The 25,173-nt window shown below is 43.1% G+C and overlaps 1 protein-coding gene across 1 annotated transcript in view; it reads left to right on the forward strand.

Moving 5' to 3' along the window:
* Window positions 1-25,173, forward strand: part of HCN4 (hyperpolarization activated cyclic nucleotide gated potassium channel 4) — an 820,325-nt gene that overhangs the window by 789,827 nt on the left and 5,325 nt on the right. The window contains exons 6-7 of the mRNA XM_085643909.1: window positions 8,074-8,314; window positions 22,150-22,314. Of these exons, the coding sequence (XP_085500035.1) occupies window positions 8,074-8,314; window positions 22,150-22,314 (406 nt within the window). The remainder of the gene's footprint in view (window positions 1-8,073; window positions 8,315-22,149; window positions 22,315-25,173) is intronic.

Raw genomic sequence — 25,173 nt, forward strand, 5'->3', positions numbered from 1 at the left:
CTAGAAGTGTTGCAGTGAAATCTCAGAGATTTCACTGCAACACTTCTACGAGCCGTTGCTGCGGTGGAACGCCTACCCTGCATACATTATACCCGATGCAGCTATAATGTAGATCAGGGCTTTGAAAAGAGACACATCTGCTTGGATGCGTCACTTTGTAATTATGGCACAGCATCGCAAAAACTGACGCAACAGCGGCACAAAGGGCTCATAAATAGGCCCCTCAATTTGTTTTAAATATCTTATACCTCAAAGGAAAAGTGAAATCCCGTGCTAATTCAGTCCAAAAGTTGTTATCATGCACAATTTGATCAGTCCTAAAATGGAATAATGAGAACACATTATGTCTGGAAAGACGCTACAAGCACAGGAAGAACCACACGATACTAGTTTTTGTTGGCTATGGCATCTCGATTAGTCTTATGGAAAAAGATCTTAAGCAGTGATCTGTCCAGATTGATGGGACTGAAGCCAAGACCTTGATATTTTGAGTAAAACAAAATAGGAGCTCTGTGGTTTGACCAAGTGATGAATGGGAACAAAAACGGGCCATCTAAGGCCCAACGCAGACAAAATCTAGGGGTGTGCAAAGTTTTAATTATGCAAGCGAGGCTCACTCACATCATGATTATTTTCCTATCTGAAATTCACAGTTTCCTGCTTTTTTACTTTGTCTATGCCCTAGTGCAGTTTTTGCCCAGCAACCTGCCAATATTTCCTTATGGGGGCTACTTATTGCTGAAAAGACACATGCTGTTTTCTCAAGTTAATTTTAAAACCACTTTCCTTGCGTGTTTGAAACTGAATGGATGTCAGTTATCTTGGTTTTCTCAAAACAACTGAAAAAGGTTGTGAAAGTCTTCATTTTTTATGCGAATACCCAATTTCAGGAAACCTTTACAGAATTTGGGTTACAATCAAAGTATTGAGGACAATCACAGGAAGTCCACAGAAATACTTTGCAAATTTGCATTTTGTAGTAATGAGCCCGCCAAAACTTTATTTGCAGGGCAAGAAGCAAGTTCCCTTCAGCTGTTAACATTGCCCAGCAGTACCCTAGTTGAGATGAACAGGGCAGAACATTACCCTAACATGTCCTGAAGCAGCAATAACCAAAAAGATATCGAGTATCTCCTCAAATTAAGACACAAATATTGGAAGAACCAATAGGTCTCGATTAATGTTCTAACCGTCGCTTATACTGGAGTATGCACAGGCTACTTGTGCGCCTGCCTTTTGCTGCGCAACCTCTGTGCACTGTATTTACTCCCTGCTGCTGCCGTTTATTTCCCCGAGGCTGTGGTGTTTGGTGCCAGGCAGCCTCGGATTTGGAAATACGTCCCTGTGAAGGTCTGGAGTGTTGAGCGCCCAGGCTCATGGCTAGAGTGGGAGCCTCACTGCCTCCAGTTATCAGTTTCACAATCTCCATTTCGCTCTGCGTTAATCTGCATGTTATTGTTTTACCTGTTGACGAAAAGTCCAGGGATGCCACCGTAACTAGTAAACAGACCACACGAGTCCAAATGAATGAATAAAGGAGTGATGATGAGATGAACCTCAGTTGTGGAGCCTCGAGAACGCCATAACCTCTGGTGTTGTTCAAAGAGAAGGGATGGAGTCCATGTGGGAGGGGGAGGGGGAGGGGGAGGGGTTATGAGTGATGCATTGCTTCCTCTATCACTTCTAAACTAAGAACTTTCAGGTGATGGGGCGGTGCAGAACCAGAATGTGGTATTCAGAGAATCGTCTTACATAAATATCTCTTCCTAAAAATCGTTTGCAGAAGTATTGCTCATTTAGAAGTAATAATAGAAAATCTACACCCAGTGTGATGATATTTTGGAAGCAATGTTTATGTTAGACAGTATTTCTATATATAACTTTCTGACAAATAACTCGTAGAAGAACTTCACCAAATATCGGTATATTAAACGAATGGCGCATCTAGGGCCTCATTTACTGTATTTTGACACACGCCAGTGCAGCAAGCCTTCCTGCTGCGCTGCCACAGTGCAGCAAGCCTTCCTGCTGCGCTGCCCCAGTGCAGCAAGCCTTCCTGCTGCGCTGCCACAGTGCAGCAAGCCTTCCTGCTGCGCTGCTACAGTGCAGCAAGCCTTCCTGCTGCGCTGCCCCAGTGCAGCAAGCCTTCCTGCTGCGCTGCCACAGTGCAGCAAGCCTTCCTGCTGCGCTGCTACAGTGCAGCAAGCCTTCCTGCTGCGCTGCCGGGCTTCAAAATAAAAGGGCAGGAATGCAGTGCATCTGCAAGATACAGCGCATTGCTGTCCGCCTCCCCTGCGAGGGCGCACAAACAGCAGCTCTTGGTCGACGCAGACACCCTTTCATCATGCTGCAAGGGTGCCTGTGTTTCAGGGATGTTTGTTTTTTTGTAGGAAGAGACACCTTTTTAGCACAAAAACAATAGTTGATGGCATTGTCTTTTTTCTATGTGTACTGCGGAATGCAGCACGCATAAAGAGGAGAAAACGTGGAGAAATGAAAGTATTTCTCCTAGTTGTGCCACTCCTACGCCTCCTCTGGGGAGGCGTGGGATTCTGACGCATTTCCAGCTTTACAAAACATTGTAAATCTGGAAATGTGTCAGGTTCCAAGGATGTTGCTTGGGAACACCCAAAGTAACACCCATGGAACGCCCCTTTCACACAGAGTAATCATGATTGGGCCCATATATACGAGGCCATGAAAAGTCACACAGGGTGACTTTACGTGGCCTTGTAAATAAGGGCAAGCCCATTGTGCTGCTGGTGCATCAATAAAAGTGACGCACCGGAGGCGCAATGGGCTTGTAAATGAGGCCCACAATGTATAACTGAAAAGTGCCCACTACCAACTTTAACCCTGTGATTGGTCTAAACAGTGTTTAAAGAATGAGTGACACACTCTCCTTCTTGTGCTGAATAAATCCATTCTCTACATATACTCACAACTCCACCCCTCTGCCCCAATGCATTTAGGGGTAACCCTTCATCAGCGGACTATTTTTCACATTTCTTACTTCTTCGGTTGCTTCTAAAAGGCAACCTTCCATGTCTCCGATAGAATGGCATTTTTGTGCTTCATTTAATTTATTCAAGGGATTAAAACACACACATAATCTCGAAGGCACCCCAGTGCCACAGTGCATCAGTGGGTGAACCCTTCATCAGAGGCCTAGTGTTTACATTTCTTGGTTCAGTTGCAACAGTATCAATCCTTCAAAAACCAATAGCATTTTTCAAATGGTGTCAGTACATTGTAGAACTTGTTGAGGCCCCTCGGCAGCAGTCAGAGAAATCAAAGCAAAGTTAACAGTCGTAGGGATGTAAAATAAACTGCACTTGATGTAGGAGGTTCACTGAAATTGAAATGCAAGCACAGAACTTTATTACAACATGCCCTAATTTACAATGGCTATTTCATGTGTCAGACCCTGTTCTGGAGACCACAGAGCACACAGGTTCTACATGACCTCAACAGTGATGGTTGTGTAAGCCCCGTAGCCCTGGGGGTCGGTTCTGTCCTACTAGTGGTCTGCAAAGAGGGGTAAGTACACCCTTTCCGCACTTGAATCTTGAGGTAGGAAGGATGAGCAGTCAAAGGCTTCCTGGAAGGAAGCTTGTGGGGGGCGGGGAACAAGAGCTCATAAGCCAACAAACAGCAGACGCAATAATGTACTGTCCGGCCCAGGACTTATCTTTTAATTAGTACTTTCATCATACAGAAAACTAAATACTACACACTCTAAAGCTTGTTCAGGTACATATTTGCAACCTCATAACAAGGCTTAGTGCAGGTGTCTCCAGTCAGTCGATGGCGCGCTAGAAACCTTCAGAGTAGCTCCCGGCCTTGAGTTCATTCTTAACAAAGAACTGCAATAAATACGTGTTGCCTTTTCCTTTGAAACTTAAGGACAGACTATTTTTATTTTGCATTATTATCAGGCTGCAGATAGTAGAGCCTGATAATGAGCAGTGCTCCACTCAGATTTATGACCCATGTGGGTCACAGATGTTCAGACCTGAAGCACAGAAACTCTAAATAAAAGTCGTTCTCAACTCAATATTGGAGCATGAGAACAAAATGATATTTCTGAAAGCTTTTAAATGAGAGGATATTTTAATCAAAGTGTGAGCTTAATAATTCAGTTAAGTCTTCATTTTAATTTTCTCCCTTTTCAAAGTATCACATTTACAATCAGCAGCCATCTTGCTCCAAGTGGCTGGTAGACACAGTGCCATATTTTAACTGAAAAATACAGTAATTTTCTTTTAAATGGGAAAAATTTAAAGTGAAGAAAAATGTTTCTATGAAACATTGTCTTAATGTTTTTCTCTACTTTAAATTAGCCAATTAAGTTCTAATGTTTTATGAAGCATGTTTCTTCACTTTAAATTCCTCATGTTTAAACAAATGACTGTGTTTTCCTGTTATAAATATGGCACTATGTCTACAGGCCACCTGGCATAATATGCCTGTTGTTTCTAAAGACACTTTGACATGGGAGAACATTAAAATGAGTTTAATGTAATGCATAAAAACATAAAGTTAACTTTTCAGTAAACTTTTCTCCACTTTCAAAGTGTCACATTTACACACAGCTAGCATCTTGCTCCCAGGGGCTGGTAGACACGCTGCCATATTTATAACAGAATAATACAGCAATTATTTTAAAAATAGTAGCAATGTAAAGTGCAGAAAATGTTTCATCAAGTGGAGAAAGATGTTCCATATTGGGAACATTTCTGAAGAACATTTGTCTGCACTTTTTAATTTCTCCCATTTAAAAAATGTTTGTGTTGTACATGTAACGGTGCCACATATGGTATAAGTTATGTCCAATGCCACAGGTACATATGACACAGGCTCTCAGTCGCCCATACACATGTATCCCATTCATTCACATACATGTTTATACATCCCCATATACCATGCTCTAACTGATGCACATGACAGTCCTTATACTACCCAAAGTCACAATATTTTGTTTAAACCATAGTATCAGGCTCCATGGACAATAGGTTTAAAGTCATTGAAGCTAAGCAAGGGAGTGTCTGGTAACTGTGTGAGTTGCTTAGCCGTCAGTAGCTCACGACAATTTTCACTGTTCAGAAGGAGCTCTCATTACAGAATAAAGGTTGGAGACCCCTGGTCTAGTGGAAGTTGAAACCCTCTATGGTGCCTGCTTCCCTTCTCTTTTGGTCTCAGGGAAATTCCTCCTGCCTGGGATAACTTGGACATAGATGTAGAGTAGGTAAATGCTCAAATAAGTACTAATTCCCCCCCCAAATCATATCTCATAGATCAATGCAATAGTCTTTGGGTCCATCAAGTTTGTATTGGCAAAGGTTCACGTTCTACCAGAAATGTACTCATGACTCATATAAGGAACAGCTTCTCGGTTAGTCAGAACACAGTCCCGCTTTACTCGCTCCAACAGCATGTTGAATCAGCACTGTGTGCCAGGGCAGTCAGTGACCTCGCACTGTCAGGCTTCCGATTCAGTGATGTGAGACCACAGCCTCACTGGACCACTAGAATTGAAAAAAGCATTTGGCTGGCTCATCTAGAGTCGCAGCCTACAAGCCAATGTATGCTGTTATTCAGCAGTTACAGTCTCGGTCGATGCAGATGAGCACTCATCTTTCGCGGTCGCAGCCTTCAGGCTGATATAGGCTGGCACTCGTTTTAGGCAGCTGGGGTTTCCAGACTGATGCAGCTGCCTTTGGGATCAGCAACAGATTTTCTTGGCAGAACAGAGATAGTTCGGTGCGCAACTTGTTTTGCAGCTCAGCAGAAACTGCATTGGGAGACCAAGGGACCCATTAGAGTTTGGGTGAATTACTACCTAGGTTTCTGAGTACACTCTAGAATAGTATGGCACTAGGGTAAAAAAAAGTCTGGATATCAGTCTCACATGGAGTAGGGCACCCAGGGAAGAGGTACATGCCTGTTCACCATGCACAGACATTGCTGCCACAGCAGCATGTATTCAGATATACGAAATTTGGAGACAATAACCCCAGAGAGGCAGTAAAGTGAGACACAAAATACTGAGGATGGACAACCACGGATTGAGGATGAGAGAGTTCTTTCAGAAGCTAAGCGGGAATAGTTCTGCAAAACTGCTGAAGCAATATTAGATGTGATAATTTAAATCAGAATAGCAGAAAGTTTATACAAAAACTAGAAACACTGTAAACACAAACCCACAAAGAAGCAGGTGCACTAACACAATATTCTAGTTTATGTGTACCAGGCATTGAGTTGAGATAAATGGATTTAACTGATCAAGGCTCTGGATTAACTCAGAGGTGAAAACAAAGGCAAAAGAACAACAGGGGAAGCATAAAAATCCATCTTCATTTAAAATCATGATTTAGTGTCAAACGGCAATAATATCAGTACTGCAAATATAAGGGGACATGAATAACATGTATAATAATTCAAGAAGCGCTAAAAAAAAAGCCTCTAACTAGACTGGACAGAAAAGTTAGATATCTGATTAAATCCAGCCATTGAGATATCTACATACACCGGCGTATAACTTCCATTTTTCATTAGACACCACTGGAGAGACAGCATTTTTTTTTTTTAACTGAGTTTTATATAGCGCAAACTTGACCCAGTTTTGGGTATCAGAGCGCTTTTCATAGCACCAGTTGCGTTACATGAGGACACATTTATTTTTAAAAAAAAATTGTTAGGCACAGGGATATTAAGTGATTTGCCCAGAATCACAGGATGTTCAGCGTCATTGCCGAGACGCGAACCCGGTTCCCCAGATTCGAGGTCGACCGCCCTAACCGTTAGGCCAACTCCTTAATTGTGAGCAGACAATTGAATAAGGTTTACGTTGTGATGTGTCCACTAAAGTGAGCTCTTAAATGTCATCGGAAACCCAAGAAGAGATCTCACTTGACTATAGAAACTTCCTCACAAAATGAGGAACACTTTCACATTTTATGAGGTTCGGATACTTTTGCTCATTTGTCATCAGAAAGTTTTCAGAGACAACACGTTTTACCTCAGACACTTAAGTAGACCCCTCAACGATCCTTAGACAGAAGACATTAGAATCCATAGGAGTGCTCTCAAACACCCAAGAAAAAGTCTCAGTTTCCTCAGACGTCCAAGGAGAAACAACTCTAACTTGTTTCTTAGGCATCCAAGAAGGCCAAGGAGTAATGTATCCAGTGTCCTGAAACACATATTGGATCCCTCCCGTCATGCATCTGAGAGGAGTCCTTACGTGTCTATTAACAGCCAATGAGAAGTCACCCTTGTCCATGTACACAACACAGATTATCTCCCAGTTTGTTCTCAGGTAGAGAGTGTCCCCATGTGTCATGAGAACCAAAGCATACCCTCACTTTCTCTCAGATACCGTTAGAGAGATCTCACCTTCCTCAGGCATCCGAGTTCTTACATGTCCATAGATACCTGAGGAGACCAGTCGTTTCTCTAAGACATAAAGATAGCATCTTCCCACTCCCTTGCATTCCTGTATTATATGCAGAATTTGCGTTATCCACTCTTAATATTTGACAATTGAAATGGATGTTTTGTGTAAGAAAGAGGGAAAGACTCTAACCACCTGAAATGCACAGAGCAATTCAATTCAATTCAATTTTTATTTATTTATTCAGACCGCAACAGAAATCAATAATTTGAAATAAATACATAAACCATATAATTTATATAAAATGTTCAACTATAATATATGAAGAACATAAGGGAGTTGCAGAGAGGAAACAAAGAACAAAAACATATGTACACAATGGTTTGTTCTAGTTTCAACATCAGGACTCACTTGATTAAAAATGTTTATATTGGTATTGTGTTATTACTACATAATCCTCTTTTCAATAATAACTTTGTTCATGTTTTTATTACATCTGAAATTATGCTTTCCTCCCTGTTAAACCTCTTTACATATTTTTTCGTTTTTTATAACTTGCTCGTCTATATAATCCTTTTTCTTTTTTCGATTGAACTCTCCCCAAAACCTTTTACATCCATTTTCTAATCTTTCTATTGCTTCCTTAACTGTTTTGCGTTCCTTTCTCTTCACCACAGGAAATAGTCAACTTTAACTGCAGGAAGCTGGTGGCATCCATGCCTCTTTTCGCTAATGCGGACCCCAACTTCGTTACCTCCATGCTAACTAAGCTGAGGTTTGAAGTCTTCCAGCCAGGGGACTACATCATCCGCGAAGGGACGATTGGACGAAAGATGTACTTCATCCAGCACGGCGTTGTCAGCGTCCTCACCAAAGGAAACAAGGAGACCAAATTGGCCGATGGCTCTTACTTTGGAGGTGAGCCACCTTTGGGAGTTTCAGTGCAGTGGGCAGTAAGATCAAACATCAAGCTACAAAAACCAAATCCTACATGATTAGTGCACTTACAAACTTGACGTCTTTGTCATAATAAGTGAATCATGCACTATGCACCCAGGTCGTGATGTAGCATTGTTACCCCTATACTTTGGTATATGGGCTAGGTCAAAGTGTGACTTCCTTTTGACGTTGGAAATCCACTCTAATGCCCCATATATGGGTTAGGCTCAGGTGTGAGGCCCTTACCTATGACTTCCTGTAGGCCATGTATGTCTAGTCTGCCTCTGATACCCGTACATGTGCTAGGGTCATGTATGATGTAATAGAAAAAACTTAGCAGGTACCATGCATTGTTGTCCTCTAATGACACCTAGACATTTACAAACTACTGTGCCTTTGTCCTCTAGTGGGCTTATTTGCATTTGTGGGATGGAATATTCCATCACAAACATGACAGGAAATCTCATCCACTGTTTTACAAGCGCATTATATCCTGTGTTCATGTTTGCCATGGAGTATCCCATCCAGCCAACTCTAGATCAGGCCCTTTGTCTATAATCAACTCACCAGAATTATTCAATAGCCTTAGATAATAATACAGGTTTACCCATAAGTACAGAATACATACCATTACTATACCTGCCAGTACTTCTGCTATCAATACTGAAAAACAATTAACTCATTAGCCTACTTTTAACATTAAAATGATCATTACCTTGACACTTATGTCTTCACCTCTACCTCATCATTAATGCCGAACACTACCCATAACCCACCGCTTACCAATAACAATATAATAGTTTTAGTTAAATTATTTAACTCATCCCTTTAAGTATCATAAACATCAAATTATTTGTATTTCATTATATTTAATTCATTATAATTTACTTCAACGTAATTTAATTTTCTTGCCCCTGACCTTTACCCTGATGCTATTCTTTATCAATAATTGTGAATTAAGTTACATACAATTAAATAATCCTTACACTAACACTAATTCTAACCTTAGCCTAAATGTTGAAAAACGTTAAATAAATACTAAATTACGATAGATTACATAAAATGTCTTTTTTAAATTAAAACTATTACCTCCTTTTCCTTACTCTAATTTAATGTTACACTTTTCAAAGGTAAATACTTAAAATGATTATCTGAATTAAATTAAATCAGATTTCATTAATCGGATTTTTCATAATTTACCCTAACCCTGTCAATAATTCTAAACTAAACTAAACTTCAACACTTGGCCTTATCTCAGTATATGGTAGGCATGTTTTAAAAATGTTATTTACTCAATTTCAGATTAATTTATCTTTCAAAAACAATTGTAGAATGTTACGCATAACAATAACGTCAAATAGTGGTTAGTATATCATTATATTATTCCAAATTAATGAAAAATTTGCAGTTTAACCCTATTAAAAGGAAATAGTAAATATTTCGTAGATGTCTTTATGTTGAGGTAATGGTAAAGGTAATTTGGAAAAGGTAGCGGAATGTCCCTATTTATACAAGTAATATTAAAAAAATAAATGAAAAAATCTAGCCACAATAAAAAGAACTTCAATCTCAAAGACTGGAAATAATTTATGGGTAGAATGTCTTTCCAGTGAATTATAATGTCAAACGAGGAAGTTCTAAAAAAACAAATTGTTTACATGTGATACAAACTATATCCATTGGATAACATGTATTATTGTCATAGACTACTATGTAGGTGATGATTAGAGTGCTATTTACAAATCGCTTGACACCTAGTCTTGTTGTTTGCCCTAATGGCACCGGGACCCCTCGATGGCATTAGGGCAAGGTGTTTAATTTGGCTTAGTTGCTTCACAGCACTGTGTTGGCACATCATATGCAATGTGACCTTTCCATTTATTTGTGTTTTGCTGCAAGCAGTTGCAGAAATTTTGCTTTAGCAATATTCACAAGAAAACTGTTTGCAGACTGTTCCTAATGCAAAAATGGAGGCCTAAAAATAACATCTGATTTCCTTCACCGCATTTACTTTTACTGTTGTGCTGGCACAGGTGTGCATGTACCTCAAAGGGCTTGGTGCCACAATATCAGAAAAGGTATAGCAGATTGCAAAAAGAAAACCAGGACAGGCACCTCCCTCCCCTCACAACCCTCCCAATATGCCCTCAAGCACAGTCTTATCTTCCCAACTGGGAAGGGAAATCAAAACACGTTCGATGTTTTTCCACTTCGGAAATAGTTGCAAACCACGGAACATTTTCCTTGTAAACATTTGAATGAATAAATGAAAAATATATAGAGTGCGTATATGCTCAAGGGCGTCCTGGCATTAGCGAACTATCTGATCACAGGAACTGTTCATTTGTTAACCAAGTTTTGAGCCATTTACTGAAGTTAGTAAATTTAGACTTAGATTTTAAATGCAGAGGCAGCCTATTCCACACCTTTCCAGTGGACGAGATAAAACATCTCGCGTCCCAAAGTGTCTTTTTAAATTAGGGAATCACTATGTCTTGGAGAAGGTAGATTGTAACATTCTCCTAAGGACATGTTGATTTCAGGTATTCTGGGCCCGAGTCATGCTGTGCTTTATGAGCAAATGACACACAATTGATGGACGGAATGCAGAACAAATCAAAACTTTCACCCCCAGTCAAGAGATCTGGGTTAAATCCATCATTCTTTTGCTCACCATGCCACCCCAGTTTAGTCCGGGCTATATGCAAATAAGTCTTGACCCTGTGCCTCATGGGAACAGTCCAGCCCGAACTGCCAAGCCAGGTCCTCCCTAGACCGGAAACAAGTATCCTAGGACTGGTTTCGGGGTTTCACCCCTCTTCAGCCAGGATAGCTTGATTCCAGTGGCACAGTGAGCCCAGGACTCACGTCTGAGCATACCCAGCGCACTTAGGGCGAGAAAGCAAAAGACACACAATTAATGGACGGAATGCAGAACAAATCAAAACATTTACCCCCAGTCAAGAGATCTGTGTTAAATCCATCATTCTTTTGCTCACCATGCCACCCCAGTTTAGTCCTGGCTATATGCAAATCAGTCTTGACCCTGTGCCTCATGGGAACAGTCCAGCCCGAACTGCCGAGCCAGGTCCTCCCTGGACCGGAAACAAGCATCCTAGGACCGGTTTCGGGGTTTCACCCCTCTTCAGCCAGGATAGCTTGATTCCAGTGTCACAGTGAGCCCAGGATTCACTTCTCAGCATATCTGGCGCACTTAGGGCGAGAAAGCAAAAGACACACTTTATGAGCAATGCAGTGAGATTTAAGAAGGACGGGGCATATAATCCATAGACGGCGATAAATTTCGCAAAGTGCGGTTAGCGCTTTTTTATTTATCGCCGTCCATCTCTGGAATTTATCGCCCGGTAAGCGCTTTATTAATAACGCGTATCACCGAGGCGATAAAAATTCCAGCGATAGCGGGGATATCGCAGTTTTCCATGGAACAACGCTGGTTTTCCAGAGATATTCCGTGGAAAACGGCGATATGGTTGATGATAGGGCTCTGTGGTCTTAGCCCCACAATCCACCTCCCATGTTAGGTATGCCTTAGTCAGGAATTTAACAGACGTTAAATTCCTGCGTTAAGGCATAGTTAACGCGATTTCAAATATCGCTACCCCTTGTTGATGATATCAGGGAGCTGGGTTACCGATATTTTCCCATGGAGTTTTGTCAGGCATGCCTCCTTTGCATATCATTAACGATGCAATGCGAGGCGTGCTGATAAAGTGCGCTAAGGCAAGGAAACACGCGCTAGCGTGTCCTTGTTGATAATGCGATAAAATTATCGCCGCTTTTCGCGTGAAAACGGACGCTAAAGCGGCGATAATGTTATCGCCAGCCCTTGATAATATGCCCCTGTGCGTTTTTAGGGTGGAGCCTGAGAGTGCATGCGCCTGCGTATGTGTCTCACGTGCAAGACTCTTTTGTTTACAGAAAGGGTTTGGAGCCCACCAATTACTTTCCATTTGTGTGCCTCAGCGTCACTCTTCTATGCAGCATCCCCAATTGGCTACTTGAGCCTAAACGTCATTTCTGATGCGTGCTTTGGAGCACAGATGAAGCACAGATTAATTTAGCTTAATCAGTGCCCATCCGCTGCTGCTGACGTGATTCAGGTACTATTTACCCCCTCTCCCATTACCTGCTGATCCCTCCATAGTTCTTTTTTTATTCTTGTTTGTTTCTGTTATCTTGTTTCATTTTTAGATTTTGCAGCTTTTATGTTCGCTGCTGTGCGCTCTTGTGTCTACAAGTGCCCATCATATAGTCCCTGATTTTTTTTATAGCTGCTTATTACGTTAAAAATGTTTATTTTTAGCAACATGGATGAAAAACCATGGCTACTATTTGTCCTGTTCTTTCACTCTGCAGAACAATCAAAACGGTTTGATGTGTGATTGTTTGCATTTGCCAAAGTGTGTCCCATACAATATATCTTGGTAATGGAATACAAAGGAAATGGGCCAAGCCTTTAGTGCAACGATGTTAAAATATGCACCTGGTGTTAAAGCACAGGTCTGTCTCAGAAACTTTATACGCAGAGGTAATTTATTTCTGAAAGCACAGCCAATAAAATCAAGTAAAGGGTATCTTGCAGCAGGGGCAGGCAGAGGGGAGTCTTTGTTTGCGTGGGGGCGTAAGTGCCAGGGCTGCTGACTTTGGAGCTGGGGGACCAGGTTCGAGTCTCGACTCAACATCCTGTGATTCTGGGCAAATCAGTTAGAGCCTTTTTATTACTTTTGGGGTTCTACAGTGGACAGTGCAACGTGCCATCCGCTGTCAGACTGCCAAAGCTGTGGTGTGAGCGCCTGCCAGATTAGGAGTCAAATCCTCGGTCTGGCGGGTGGCCCTGCTGGCAGTCTGACGGCGGTGGTTTGTGAGGCTCATCAGAGGGCATCACATGCAGACAGCCTCTGCCAGAGCACTGACAGCATCTTCCTGCACAGTATGGCATCCATCATTAAAAATAATGACAAATTGAAACTTCTATGTGTACTGCACAATGTAGCACACATAGGAGTTTCAAATCGGCATTCTGGATTGTTTATATGCAGGAAGGGACACCTTCCAGCTCATACACAATCATTCCACCCAATGCAAACATCCTGACACTATGTTGCAAGGGTGTCTGCGCTGGGGGTAGGCAGCTAGATTTAGGGCCAGTTCTCGGGGAAAGACAGGGGTGCACCGCATTCTTGTGAATATGGCGCATCCCTGTGTTTTCAGAATGGCAAAGCGAGGTGTTTGCTAATTTTTGCTTAATGCCACGCTTCGCCATTCTGTTGTAAATTTGCCCCTATGTTTTCTCGTACTCCATCTCCCGCACCACCCTTTCAAGCTCAGTGTCATCAATCAATTTCCCAGGATGCATTTCGTCGCGTCCCTTTCCTTATTTGATCCTTCATTCACTTTTCGTGCTCAACTAGGGCACTCCAGTGTGCATGCAGATGTTACTGGATCTCCCGCCGCTCATCTGAGGCACCTCATCCTATCGTCAACCATTCACTTCTTCATCCCTCTGTGATTTCTCTGCTACCTGCCTTCACTGATTGTCTGTCCTCCCCGGTGGGATTCAAATGTTGGTTCTTTTCAGCATCCTTGCCCTATCTCCCAGATTTTCCTGCCTGCTATGAGGCATTGGCCTTGTGTGGGTTGCTGAGGCTTTTCATTCCCCCTCTCCTTTCCACCTACTCTTCATCCACGCTCTGGACTTTGTATTTACCAGATCATTTTTAACCCCTTCCCCGCTCATGACGGAACCACTCCGTCATGAGCCACGGGTGCGCTGTGCTCATGACGGAGTGGTTCCGTCTTGCTGCGGCCGTTGGCGGCCGCTCCGCCCATGCGGCGCTAATTCCCCGCCTGTGCGGGCGATTAGCGCAGTGGGCGGAGACGTGACGGAACCACTCCGTCATGAGCACAGCTCACCCGTGACTCGTGACAGAGTGGTTCCGTCACGAGCACAGCGCCACCGCAACTGCCCCCAAACCCCCCCAGCGCCGCGGCGGAATTCCTGCCGCGGCGAAGGGGTTAACGAGGGTGTAATTTCCAACTGATTTATTTACTACTGTTTTCTTTATGATGCTATGATTGGCTCTCAGGGTGGCAGAGCGCTCTACAGATTGTAAAAATCAGTTTACAGTCCAGTGATGAGGCAAGGCTGGGTCTTTCCCCAACCCACCTACCCACCTGCTATTATCCGTGCTCTTCCCTATCCTCATCCACCCATCCTCTGTGTGCTTCCGTATCAGCTTCCGCCCATCCTCTGTGTGCTTCCCTATCCCCTTATGCCCAGCCTCCATTGTTGGTATGCTTTCCTATAAGTTGCCCATGTACTTCCCTAGCCCTACCCACCCGCAATTGTCCCTGTGCTTCTCTAGTCCCTCCTGCCCACTCTCCGTTGTCCTTGTACTTCCCCATTCCCTCCAGCCCACTTCCCAATGCCTGTGTGCTTCCCTATCCCCTCTACCCACTCACTTTGTCCATGTGCTTCCCTATCCCTCCCACCCACCCACAGCTATCCGTATGACCTCCATTGTTAACTTTCTGCTCCAGCCCATCCCATCCACCCTTTTGGCAGCTTGCTGCCCAAGCCCTTCCCTCCTGCCCTCATTGTCCGTGTGTTTTCCCAATCCCATTCCACCCCACTTGTTGTCAACTTGCTACGCCAGCACCCGCCTCACTTCTACGATCTGTGTTTTTTCCCATTCCCTCTTGCCCACTCTTGTCTGTGTGCTTCCAGTAGCGGCTGGTGTCAGAGGAGAGTGGCGAGGAAGGGGGGGCGACATACGGCAACAAAAATATGAACAAAAAACAATTTAAAAAAGAACTTGCCTGCCACTCGTTGCATAGCCGCTCTTCTGCTTCTCTCTGGCTTCAGTCCACTACAGGGACAGGCTCCACTGTGGCCAATCCTGACACTTTTGTCAGGAATGAGAGCAGCATCAGGACTGACCTGAGCGCCCTGGATTTGCACTGCAAGAGAGACTGGGAACCTGTGCCCAAGACTCGGCCCAGGAAAGAAAAAGAAAATGATAATAAACCTGTTTTAGTATCGTTTAGTTTTTTGAAGTTTTCAAGCTCCTGGCTGGGGAGGCGACGCTCCTCCGCCATAGTGGAAGAGAGCTGCTGTGTGCTTCCCCATTCCCTCCCCCTCACCCTCCGTTGTCAGCTTGTTTCTCCTGCCACCCCAGCTCATCTTCCCTTTGTTGTCAGCATTCTGCCCCATCCCCTCCTACCCATTCCCCGCTATCAACTTGCTGTCCCAGCCCCTCTGGCCACCTTCGTTGTCAGCTTGCTTGTCCATCTCCTCCGACTGCCCGCCCGCCGGTTAGTCTGTCCTCCGTTCTATGTTTGCTGTCCCAGCCCATCCCGCTCTCCCTCAGTTATCAGCTAACTGCTCCATCTCCTCCAACCGACCTTCCACTGTATGTTTGCTTCTGCTGAAACTGTCGCCCACCCACTGTGGTCTGTGTGCTTTTGCATTGTGTCTCACGTGCCTTCTCCCCCACAGCGTGTTCTTCCTCCATGTTGCCTCGTAACCATGTGTTTATTTTAATTTTTTTTAAATCAAACAGTGCATTCACTGCGGGTGCCACCTCTGAGCCAATCACTGGCAACAAAATTGCAGATATTATCTTGGAGGCGATCCCAGTGCAACAAAATAGCTCTGGGAATGCTTTTGGTAATATAAACACTCTCGGGCTCACGCAAAAGTCTATTTCTGAACAGCTGAAGGGGACTGATAATGCCGTAAATACTGCAACACATATAGGCGAACCAATGCCAGTGCATATGTTAGCACCAGAGCTAACAGGCCCTCTGTCAGCGAGCAATCCTACGGAGGGTGTTGTACAAATTGAACTCAATGATCCTTGCAGTACATCCAGTAGATATAGCAGAGAAAGTTCAGTATCTGATGATGTGCTAAGTGTGTAGCAGAATCAAGGGGTAATGGTTGCCTCTTAGTCACAACTTCGGCTATAATCCCTGCTTCAGACCCTTCCAGATCGAACTCTGATATGGATATGGATAACAATTTGCAATTTACACCTTGGATACTGTCTGATGATAGTGAGCCACTAGATGGAGATGCTTTACTTGAGCTGCAGGAGTTCCAACAGGCTTCTGTTGAATCTCTGAAGCTAAAAAACAAAAAACGCAAAATCCAAAATTATTAAAAGTGGAAAGAAAAATCATAATGGGCTGGACCAGCAACATACTGCTCCTTTACGGATTAAAAATACTTCAGCTGATTGCCCCCTACGTCGCTGGGTTCAAGCAAAGGGCGCGGTTAAGACAGAAATATCTCGGCTATCAGGTACTAGCCCAACAGATGATGGTACTGGTAATATGGGGGCTACAGAAGTAGTGGCAGATAACTTTGAGCCATGACCTGCGACATTCTCTGGCCAATCACCCACCCTTAACTCGGCTGTTTTGCCACCGGTATCTGGTGCTCCTCAAGCGCAGCAACAGGGAGTGATGGAACAACAAATGGGGAAGACTCAGGATTACGCTGAGCCGACACTCTCCTTGATTCTTCAGGCATTAAAGGATCAGAGACTAGAAGCGCAGGAGCATTATGCTCAGGCTAGAGCCGACAACTACAGCATTCAGCAGTCATTGAAGGAGGTATCACTAAAGGTCGGGACACTGGTGAATGATGTTATGGAATTACAGCATAGAGTAGTAAACACCGAGGAGACTACCTCACAAACGGCTTATTCGCTTCAGATTCACGATTCCCATATCACAGCGATGCAGCTCAAGATAGAGGACCTGGAGAACCGCCAGCGGCGGCATAACCTAAGATTGTTCGTAATTCCAGAGGGGAAGGAGGGGTCAAATCCCAGAGCATTTATAGTCCAGCTTTTGCAGAAGGCTTTCCCGGATCTGGGGTATCAGGACTGGGACTGCCAGCTGCAAAGGGCTCATAGACTTCCTCTTGTACAGCATAAGCAGAGGTCTTGCTACTCAACACCATTTTCTTTTTTTTTGGGAAACTTCCTGCTTCGGCAGGCGGTATTTCTGAAGGCTCGTCCTAGCTCCCTGGTTAAGGTTGACTCTTTCACTATTTTCGTGCGCTCAGATCTCTGTAAAGTGTCAATGGACAGACGTGGCAGTTACGTCAATTGATTGGCCCGCTAAAAGCTACTTAGGCACAAGTATTTTCACAGGAGCCTGCACGCCTGAAAGTTCTGCGGGGGGTGGGGGCAAATGTATTTCTTTTTGACTGAAAAAGATGCAAAAGAAGCTATCGGACGATGGCAAACAAAGGTGTAGGATAAAGCTTGAGGGCAAGAAAAGGTCAACATGAGGGTATATAGGAAACTCAGAAGCAAGTTTGTAAATAGAGATAATGAAAAGGGAATGAGTAAAGGAATAAGGATGTATATAGAGCTGGTAGTAACAAGCTGGAAGTGAATAATCTGTGCAATTTATTGGATTAAGTGCTTAGTTTGGAATGTTGCAGGTCTTAATAGCAAAATTAAGCAGCAACTAGTCTGTGAAGAGCTAAAAATGTACAATCCCCAGTTAGTCTTGCTAACAGAGACGCATCTCTCATTTATGGATCGGAGTCTTTTTAAATACTTGGGGTATGAAACTGTAGTATGTACGTCACAAGGTTCCTCAACGAGGGGGGTTGCAATACTAAAGCATAAACGCTTTTTATGTATGACACATAAGACACTTGCTGATCAGTGAGGTAGATGGGCAATGCCACAGCTGGAAATAAGGGGGAAGAAATATGTTTTTTGCTCATTGTATGGTCCTAACATTGATGACTCTTCGGTTATTGATTTGTTGAATATGGAAATGTTGAATTGGGAGGAGGAGCAAGATTTTAACTGTGTTATGGATTATAGTATAGATACAACCAGACGTGGGGCCACCCATAGAATGCGGAAGACATGGGCAGCAATTGTAGAATTAGGGCGTCTACAGCTAATTAGGGATGCATGGAGATATTTGTATCCAGCTATCCCCGGGTATACGTATTATTCTGCCCCACACGATTCTATTCTAGAATCGATATGGCATGGGTGTCGGACCAAATAATGCTGTCATCAGATATGGTAGTATGCCTGCGTGTTATGTCGGATCATAATCCTATACTATTATCATTCAGGACCATAGCTGGAATTAAGACACTCAGACCTTTTTTTCCTAGATATCTACTTTCAGATAGGGTGTATCTGGCTAACATTAGGAAACAGCTTGAATTATTTTTTAAAGAGAATATTGGGTCAGCCTCTCCGTTTATGGTTTGGGATACTTGGAAAGCAGTTACTAGAGGCATAACCCACCAATATGTATGGCAACAGAATGAAGCACATAAAATCGCAAGTAAGGAGGCTATTCAAGCTATTCATAGAGTGGAAGAACAACATGCAGAGGCAGTCCTGTCGGGTACTAACAATCACCGACAATTGCTTCTCTCCTTAATAGAGCTTAGACTAGCTACAAAGAAGATATTTAGGGAGAGAATTGCAGCAAGATTCAATAAATATCGTTTTACACAATATGAATATGGTGAGCAAATAGGCAGGATCCTGGCTCATAAGGTCGCAGAGGATTGGGCTGAAACTTATATTAGAGCTGTAAATGGGGCAAATTGAATAGCCTACTCACAGCCACAGGAGATTTTAGAACAATTTTCCATTTATTACCAAGAGCTATATACCCCAACTATTGCACTGAAAGACGAAGATATACAACGGTATCTTCAGGGTAGACATTTACCAACTTTGAACGAGGAGACATCAGCTTGATTAGAAAAAGATTAGACTTGGCAATATCCACCCTGCCATCGGGTAAGGCGGCTGGGAAAGAGTCTATATCCATTGAATTCTACAAGCTTTTTAAAGATGTTTTGACTCTGCCGTTTAGTTTGGTTATACAGTGTATTAGCACGAGTGTAAATATACCCGAGTCATGGATCATGACTCAGATAGTCCTCTTCCTGGAAAAAAGACAAACCCCCTGACGAGTGCGGCTCATATCGGCCAATCTCCCTTATCAATGTTGATGCGAAGGTTTTCGCAAAAATACTCGCGAATCATCTTGCCCCAGCTATGCCGGGCCTAGTATCTCCTCATCAACATGGTTTCATCCAAGTTAACATGGCGGTCGGGGCTTTCGATATGGCAGGGAAGATGCCAACCCCTCTCGGTACTCTTAGAAGTCGAAAAGGCTTTCAATAGGGTGGGGTGGGATTTCCTGTGGGCTATACTTACAGTGTTTGGTGTTAAGGGACACTATAAACAATGGATTCAAGCTCTATATAACAAACCCCAAGCTAAACAAGTTTATTCAGGCTTACAGTCATTAACTTTTCCGATCCTCTGCGGTACTAGGCAGGGCTGTCTTCTCTCACCTTTGGTATTTGCTTTATATATTGAACCATTTATTTATGCTTTGCAGTTTAACTCACAAATTATGCCACTAGTGTCAGATGTAACCTTGCTTAAGGTTATCGCCTATGCAGACGACATTGCGGTTTTTACAATGGAACCATCTAGATCGATCAAGGTAATTGAGGATGAAGCAGCCAAGTTTGGTTCTATCTCAGGGTATAAATTAAATGTAAAAAAAACACAAGTACTTCTTTATTTTGACCTGGGAAAATCAATTTATGGGGTTGGCTCGGTAGCTACTTATTTCTGGGTTAAGCTCTCTGCACAGATAGATAGGATATTTTCTTTAAACTATGAATTTTTACTTAAAGATACAGCTAGATCATTAAATAATTGGCCTAAATTGCCTATAGGTATCATTGGGCGTTCTAATATTATTAAAATGAAGATATTACCCAAATGTTTGCATCTATTCCAATCCATTCCTTTGTGGGTTCCCAATTCTTTTATTAAGAGATTAGAGGGTGTTCTGAGCAGCTATAGAAAAGCCCGGCGAGCAATAGACTTGTTAAAGCTTTCATATAAGCAGGGAGGGCTTGATTTTCCTGATTTTAAAATTCATTTTTGGTCTGCTATTGCCGGGCGTTTTCACAGCCTCCTAAACTCTGCACATACGTTTTTTTTTCATCAATTCATGCTGGGGGAGGATAGTATTATGTACCAATATAGAATCAACGACCCAAATTAATTCAAAAGAGTCAAGTTTAAGACTACACGAGATAGTATATGTATATATGGTGTGCCATATCTTCTAGCTGTAATATATAATTTTATTATGATTAACTTCCTCTATGAGGCAATCTGCTTTTTCCAGAGGTGTTCCAAGTTGCCGTTAGGGGTTGGGGTTAATTTTGATCATAATGGTCTTGTATCCTTTAAGAACTTGCAGTTGCAGTTTAAGCTACCTGATCATATGTTTTCAATTATCTCCAAATTAGGGATTACTTTGTGAGACATTTAACCCTGACAAAAACATCTAATTCTGAGAATTGGGATGCCTTGCATAGGGAGAAGACAAAATCTTTGATAAGCTAAATGTATAAATTCTTCAATAATTATAGATATTGCGATTGTGAAAGATTGACGGAGCGCTGGAGTAAGACTCTGGGGACAGGGGTTACATCACTTGCCATAGAAAAAGCATTAAGTATTATCAATTACTCAGTTCATTCTATTAATCTGCAGCTACAGCAATTTCGAACTATATGCTTGTTGTACTACACGCCAGAAATAATTGCTAAATGGGCTCTGCCTGGTTCAGTCAGTGATCGGACGAAATGTCCTAAATGTGATCTGTATGCGGCTAGTATAACGCATATATTCAGAACATGTCCAGAATTGACGAGCAAGGGCGTTTTGTAGGATCTGAAGTTTATTTAGTAATCATTGTTGACATATAAAGCGCAGCAATAGTCGATTCTTTTTTCAAGCAGTCATAATGTTGATTTTGTGGGGCATGTACAGGAAACGTTTGGCACCTCTCAAAGTCGGCACTGAGTAGAATGTCAGCCTTTGCGACCTACCAGACCACATCCAGTGGGCCCTAGTAATCTTATGTCAAAGGATCTTATAGTTCTGGCGCACAAAGGGTACCCACTCTCAGCGTTTAGGCAGCTTTGGATTCAATAAACGTGCACTTGTGTGGAGTGCAAAGAGGCCTGGACTTAATAAGGGCTTCTTTACCAGCCACTGTCGTCTGTTCCACCGTCAGATGTGGTCACAACTGCCTTTTATGTCACCTTTAGTTTTCGGTGAAGAACAGGTGGAATGAGCGGAATAACATAATTGAGTACTGAAGACTCAGCCTTCTGAGAAGAGATAGAAAGAATTCACAGCTGTTCATTGATAGGATTCCTGTCTACTTCTTCTCTTAGTGTAAGCAGTGTTCTTCACCCAAACTGTTCTTCAGTGAAGTTAGAAAGACCAGGAGCAAGTTCTCACTTTTGAGAAACATTCTTAAAATGGCAGTGTTCATGAAACAGGTAGTAATTACATGGGTAGAGCAAAGTGGTACTGAGGAGAGATGCTGCTAAAAGCAAAATGCAGTTCATAATGTGATGGGTTGCAAGCGTTGGCAGGTGGAAGGTGTAGTTGGTAGTGAGGCACGGTATTTTTTAACAGGGAATGTTTTAAACACAGTCGGCACTTGCACTTCCTTAGAGGGGAACAGGGTGGGAGTGTTGAAGATTATCGCCAGGACGCCCCTTTGCTGGGGCAGCTGTGCGCGGTATAAAAACCATTAACATAACATAACATAACATATACAAGTGAACACAGGAAGGTATTAACTCCGGCATTGAGACAGTGGTTTGTATTTGAAATGTATTGTTTGAGCTCGGTGTGCTGATAGTGTCTGACCTTGTTCATTCCTCTTTAATGTTGCCATAGAGATCTGCCTGCTGACCCGTGGACGCCGCACTGCGAGTGTTCGTGCAGACACCTACTGCCGGCTGTATTCTCTCTCAGTGGACCACTTCAATGAAGTGCTGGAGGAGTACCCTATGATGCGCCGGGCCTTCGAGAGTGTGGCACTGGACCGACTGGACAGGATAGGTGAGGAAGTCATTGAGCAATAACAGCTGTAAGCACCAGGCTCAAGTTCCCAAAATAAGACAGGGTTAGTGGAGCTGAACTAACCAATGGTTAAAGAGTCAGTCTAAATTGTGGTGAAATCATGTCAGTCAGTCATCAAACACCATCCACAACCAGAGGCAGAGTGGTCTAAAGGATAGATCAGTCCCTCTTAACAGTGGCAAGATTTAGGGAGAGTCAATCATGAGTTGGACTTGCCTTAAATGTCAACAAATATTGCCAAACCCAATAGTTCTTGGCTTACTGTGCTAAAGCATGCAGTGTTAACACATCAGAATGAGACACATGGGAGGGAGCCAGCAGGAGTGGGCTTAGAAGAGTATAGTTGTAAAGTAGTCCCACATGCAGTTCAATGCAAGCACGTGAGTGCAGGCAGAAGGATAAACTCAACCAGTCAATAGCATTAGGTGAGTGATAGTACCCCAATGGGTTGAGTTTACATTCTAGAATAGACATAAGTGAGAAGCCTCAAACCAATGGCTTAAGAGACTGGTCAAAGAAAGCTACTGGTTGAAAGGGGTGGATCAAAAGCTCGCTTTCTATATATTGGTAGCAGCTGGCCTGTGTGACAGCTGCACTGTCCCAACTCAGACCTTAAACTGCCTTTCATTCACATGCACAAAACAATAGTTGTACAAAGTTCACTTGCCAAGCAACTGCTCTACAATGCACACAGCTGTTGTTTTAAAGCATTCCTATGAGATTAATGTAATTAAAGTCACACATAGAGATGTAATCGCATGTAGTATGTGAACTATGTTATTCTGCCCATAAAAGCAGTCATGGAGAATAGCACTATTGGCCCCCACCAGCAGATAGAATGCCAGGGAATGGAATCACACCTCAATGAAATGGTAGCACCCCCTAATATGTACAGATACATGGTAATTCAAAGCAAAAGAAATCTTGGATATATGCCTGCTTCCACAAAAAGCTAGAACTTAGTGAAACTGAATAACTTTGCAATCACGTTAAAATTGAAATCTAAAAAAAATAAATCATATATGTGGACTCTTATTGTTCCATGCCATATAGATAGAATCCTAGACATTGTCATACCCATTGCACTGGACCCACACCAACAAATAAATAATTTGCAGTCAAATGCCACTTACAGAAAACCCAGCAAAGAGTAAAATAGCTCACCCAGCCAGTTCCTCTCGACAATACATCCAACCGCCGAGATGATCAGGCAATGAGACACCTATCTAATCAAATCCTTTTAAATGGGATCCACACCAACAGGTTCTAATACAGAGAATCGAATGGCCCATGCAGATGTTCTCCAACGAACAGTATTACCCTACCAATGATTGAAACTCTACGGGCGTGAACTTTCAAGTCAGTGACTCCCGCTGACAGATCAAACCCCCAGAGATTGAATGACCAATGCAACCAGACCTCTACCAACAGGTATAACCTTAGAGGTTGTAATAGCCTTTGCAATAAGAACCCCAATAGAAGATAATACATACCACAGTGATTTGGAAGACGACTCATATAGTTGAACCTAACAGATCGAGCCCTAGAGACTGGAAAAAACTTGGTAAACTGACACTGCAATGGACCAAAAACCAATGCAGTCTGGCTTTCACTAACAAGTTAACTTCTAGAGAATGGACTATCCTTGTGCAGCCTGACCCAAGCAAACAGACAGCCATCAAGGGACTGGAATACCCAGGGGCAGATTTGCAAACCCCTTGCAACACTTTAGCACCGATGTTGGGTCACCTTGTTGACGCAGCGGCAGAGTAAAAAATGCGTCCAATTTACAACGTGACGCATCTATGGAGATGCGTCACGTTGTAAAACCCTGCATCACATTATACCTGCGTATAATGTATGCAGGGTGGGCGTTCCCACGCAGGAAAGCTTCATAGAAGTGACGCTGTGAAATCTACAAGATTTCACTGCGTCACTTCTAGGACGCCACTGCGTCAAAACCTTACGCCTGCTAAGGAGTGACGCAGTGTAGTGGGAATAGGCCTCAAAATGCATTGTTGGATTGCGTCGTGCTTGCGACACAACTTCAGCAATGCGTGACTTTTACCCCAACAGATGCGTCAGAATTTCTGACACATCTGTCAATTCTTGCGCCATTGTGCGTTGTATCGTAAATATGACACATCCATGGTGGCGTAAGGGTTTCTCAGGGTGGCGCAGGGAAAGTGACATATCTCTACAGATGTGTCACTTTCTTGTAAATGTGCCCCCCAGTGTTGCTAGACTGCCACTGTCAGATAGGACCCAGAAACCCAGTTCAATTTCTAAACATTTTATTTGCACTGATCCATCCTAGACCTAAGAAAAAGGTCATTTCCATTTATGGGAATTTTGATTGCACCTGGTACTCAACCAGGTCAGGGGGCTGATTTGTCAAAAGCGACACAACCCTTAAGTTGGATTTATCAAGCCACTCAAAGCCACCTTGTGTGGCCCCAAGTGGCTTGATAAATCCACAGTATCACAACGCAGGGCAAATCACTGCATTGTGTTTCTCTGCCCTGGCGTTCCATGGGTGGAGCGTGGATGTTCCCATGCATCCACCCATGGATACTGAAGCATTCCCAGATTTACCAAAACTGGTAAATCTGGGAATGCATCAGAATGCTACGCTTCCCCATGGGAGGCGTAATGAGGAGAAATATCTTTATTTATCCTCGTTAAGTCCTCTTTCTATGTGTGCTGCATTATGCATTACACATAGAAAGAGGAAAATGCCTCAGGGGATTGTTTTTGTGCAGGAAGGCTTCCCTTCCTGCACAAAAACAATCCTGCTTGCAACGCAGGCACCATGGTGCAAGGGTGCACTATGTTGGC

This window comes from Triturus cristatus, chromosome 3_1 (assembly GCF_964204655.1).
Source record: "Triturus cristatus chromosome 3_1, aTriCri1.1, whole genome shotgun sequence".
NCBI lineage: Eukaryota > Metazoa > Chordata > Amphibia > Caudata > Salamandridae > Triturus > Triturus cristatus.